Raw genomic sequence first — 3,948 nt, 5'->3', positions numbered from 1 at the left:
CAGCAGGAGTTCTCAGAGGCTGAAGGACTTGTCTTAAAATTAATAACTATCCACATATGCTCTCCTCTCCCCCTTTAGTAAAAAGACATCAAGTCCTATTGCCAATTCTCCCAGAGCTGTAGTTAGAAATGCTGAGCATTTCCTAGGTTTTGATGACAAGGCTATTGACTCAATTCAGAAAAGATCTGTGCAAATGTGCACTGAATCTACTGGGTGGATACAATATCATGGCAAACAAGCTCCAGAACTTTATCAGAAATTATGGCCAATCATTTCAAGGTTAAACTTAATTTTCTTTTAACTATATCCTTCTTACAAAAATGAATGGAACTTTGATGCTATGGTTTCTGTAATATAAAACAGTGTTTAGGTTGGCCAACTCCAGGGCCTAATCCCTAATCCTGCGTGTGGTTGTGGATTGTCCTGAGTTTCAGTAAAGGTTGAAGTTGGCCTTTGGGTTTCTCTTGTGATTTAGACCCAGTTCATTGTTCTTTGTAGCCTTACGGTTTTTTTCTCTCTTATTTGGTGGACAGGAGAGGGACTTGAGGAATGTGTTGCCAAAGCTGTTATGGAAAGGAAGGAAATGTTGCACGTTTGCCCTCACTTTTAAGAGACTGCTCCCATTGTCCCATCAAATTAGTATAGAGAATAGAAAAGTTTTACTTATTAATATGTGAACTACTCCAAAGGAAGCTCCAAATATAGGGAAAGCAACATGCAACCAAAAAGAACTAAAAATCCTCTGACCACCCTGACAGTTTCCATGAAGGAACAGAGGAATGTTGGCCTCTTCACTCCCCTCCTGCCTCTAGGTCCTCAATCTTCCTGGGGTACACAATTCTTTTCCTTGTAGCTTTACTTCCTCTCCCTGAGCCAAACCACTCAAATTCAATATTTTCTGCCAATGGGAGGACTTCTATGGATTATTTCCCACATCCTCAGCTGGCCCCTTTTATGACCTGTGGCTCATAATGCCAGGTGGGTAGCAGCATCTTCAGGCAGGTTGGTGACCCTTAATAGTGCATCCTGGGCTCATGGAGGAGAGCAAAGCTAATTGGCTTGGGTGGGAGTTAAACCCCAGGCCCTGGCCTCATTAACACCTGGCCAAGCATTGAGCCATAGAGCAGGTAATTTCTGGTCTGAGGAAATCAGTTTCGTTATTAGGAACAAATGGCTGATCTGGATGCCAGAGAACCCGAATTTCCAGAATTATGCTCTTGAAAAGCATAATAAGATCTAGTCTGGATGAAAAGTGTTTACTCACCTCAGTGCGTAAAGGCTGCTATAGGGGAACAAAGAAGGGTTTTTTAAATGATAGCTTTTCATTCTTCTTCAGTCTTAGTTAATTTGAACTGAAGCCACAACAAGCAAACCACAATAAATGGAGAACTGGCAGAAACCCATATAGGCTTGTCTTCCCAAGTTGCTCACACTGCTACCACGTATATTCATGGGTTTATGATATATAACTGTGTAATTCACAAATTGATTCATGTAATGAGGTATTGCCAAAAGAAGCCAAGTAAGAATCAAGATTCCACATTCCCTAATAGTCCTCCTAACCAGCTTCTATTTAGTCACAATTCCTGGGGATAATACATTTAATTGTTAACATTAGTCAAAATATATCAGAGTGCAAGTTAAGCTGATATAACAAAAAGACCCCAAAAATATAGTGGCTCCCAAAAGAGAGGAAGTTTGTTTCTCTCTCGGGACAGCTATGGTTTTGGAGCATTAACATGCTCACTCAGAACACCTGAGACTCGTGAAAGCACAGATTGCTGGGCCTCACCCCCACCGGTTCCAATTCAGTCGGTCAAGGTGATCTAGGTCCTAGGAGTTTGCCTTGCTAACTAGTTCCACGTGATGCTGATGGTTTGTTGGGAATGGAGTTACGTCAAGTATAACTAACTACATTTGCTTAACTCTTTCTAATGCTTTTTTATGGTTCTGATCTCTCTGCTCCAGGTTCTCAATGTGAAGGGAGGAACCCCCAGCTGAACCGACAATGATGGCCTCTCTCAAAGAAGCAAAACAGAACCCTTGAGAATGCATTCCACAGGCATCAATTCTACCGGCTCATCCACCAGATTTCCTTTGTGCAAAATACTTAACTATTCTTGTATCTTTCAACCTTGACTAAATTCGTGGTTTTCAAGCAGCATCTTCTGGTTTGAATTTGTCTTCTGTGAAATTATTGTCCATAAAGAGTCTTCCAAGTAATGCTCTTGGAATTTAGCCTCTGTGTCAATTACATTCCAGTCTCTGACCTGTTACCATTCACAATAAAAGCTTAAACACACCGTCCAAAGGGCAGGTAGTTTTATTTCAATTCCTAATGAGAGGACAGTGTGGCAGAGATTAATGAAAAACTTGATAATGAACTTGTGTGCTCATTGATGAAGGCTGAATTTTGAGTTCTCCCTTCTGAAGGCCACTTACTGAATCCTTGCAGTGACTTACAGACTTTCTAGAGCAGTGGTTCTCAACCTTGGCTGCACATTAGAATCACCTGGGAATCTTTTTAAAATCCTGATTTCTGGGCCTCATCCTCTGGAAATTCTGTTTCTTTGTTATGGGGTGGGGCGACAACATTAGTAACAAAGAAACAGAATTTCCGGAGGATGAGGCCCAGAAATCAGGATTTTAAAAAGATTCCCAGGTGATTCTAATGTGCAGCCAAGGTTGAGAACTACTGTTCTAGAGGCTACTGCTAGAAGCTCATCCTCTGTTATTACCATCAGATGGACTAAGTTGAAGGTGTCCGATTCACCACTTAATGGTTACCATTTCTTTAGCCCTATCCATGACCAGATACTTTGCCAAGGTTATTGATATTCTCCTTATAGCAGTTTGATAAGCCAAGAATAAACATTGTCATCCAATAGATAAGGAAACAGAGGGTTAGAGAGATCAAGTGACTTGTTCAAGGTCACATCATAGATGGAACTGGGATTCAAACATCCAAAGTCACTAGATTTTTTTTCACTATTTAATGATTTCTACACTACCTCATTTTAAACCCCCCTTTCAGTATATTTAAGTAGCACCATTTCTTCAAAATTTCATTTTTGGTCTTGGAGAAAATGAATTAAGGAGATTCCCTTCCATTTTCAGAGAACATGGACTGGCAGCTCATAATGCTCACCAGTCCCAGTTTTATCATGACATTCTCATGATGTTAACAGATTTTCAAGCTTCTTGCCATATGCTCAGATTTCTTTCATTTAGGGAAATCGCATTTGAAACAGTAAAGATATTTATCTTGCTCTGTTTTGATTGTCAAAGAACCACATAAGATGTAATGTGTTCTTTTTAATTTCTTTTAAAACCATGCTGATTCACAACAGAGCCAGACCTGGGGAAATATGTGAAATGTGCTTCAGCATCTTACCACCTTTCACTTCTGGGACTCACCTGGGTCTCTTTCCCAAGAACTCAGTCCTGAGCGGTGTTAACTAATGTCTGCCATGTGGGTAATGATGGAGAGGTAAGCCCTGTCAGAAGGATTCTCCCTCCAAAGGACATGCATGGTTGACACTTCCGGTGGGGAGAGGAAGGCAGTGCCCTAGAACAGCCCCATCTAGACGGCCACTTGTTTGGTTGTCTCCTGAGAGTAGATGTGATCCTATGTTTTAGCTGAAGTCATTTTTTCTTTATGAATTCTGACCGAGAGACCGGAATAGGTCACCCAAACCTTCCGACCTTGCAGAGCTCCTCTGTACCAAGCCCAGGTCATGATTAGAATCTCTTAGTGAAGAGCTTTCTTGAACCCTTGTTTGCAAGTGAAGTCTTGTCACATATCGGTGTGTGCCTGCCAGGTCAGGCCATTTTTAGCTGCAGATAACAGAATCTATCACCTTGGGTTAAGTAGGAAAAGGACTTTATGAGAAGATAGTAGTCAGGGAAGACCAGGGAAACGTTCTCAAGGCTCAACTTGCAGGTTCA

At 41.3% G+C, this 3,948-nt stretch overlaps 1 protein-coding gene across 1 annotated transcript in view; it reads left to right on the top strand.

Annotated features, from left to right (window-relative positions):
* Positions 1–2,337, top strand: part of GRP (gastrin-releasing peptide) — a 13,885-nt gene extending 11,548 nt beyond the window's left edge. Inside the window, 1 exon segment of the mRNA XM_014529639.1 lies at positions 1,969–2,337. Coding sequence (XP_014385125.1) covers positions 1,969–2,012 — 44 coding nt within the window. The 3' untranslated portion in view covers positions 2,013–2,337.
* Positions 2,338–3,948: the final 1,611 nt, after the last annotated feature.

Source organism: Myotis brandtii, unplaced genomic scaffold (genome assembly GCF_000412655.1).
Source record: "Myotis brandtii unplaced genomic scaffold, ASM41265v1 scaffold69, whole genome shotgun sequence".
Lineage (NCBI taxonomy): Eukaryota > Metazoa > Chordata > Mammalia > Chiroptera > Vespertilionidae > Myotis > Myotis brandtii.
This window is presented reverse-complemented; position numbering and strand designations above follow the sequence as displayed.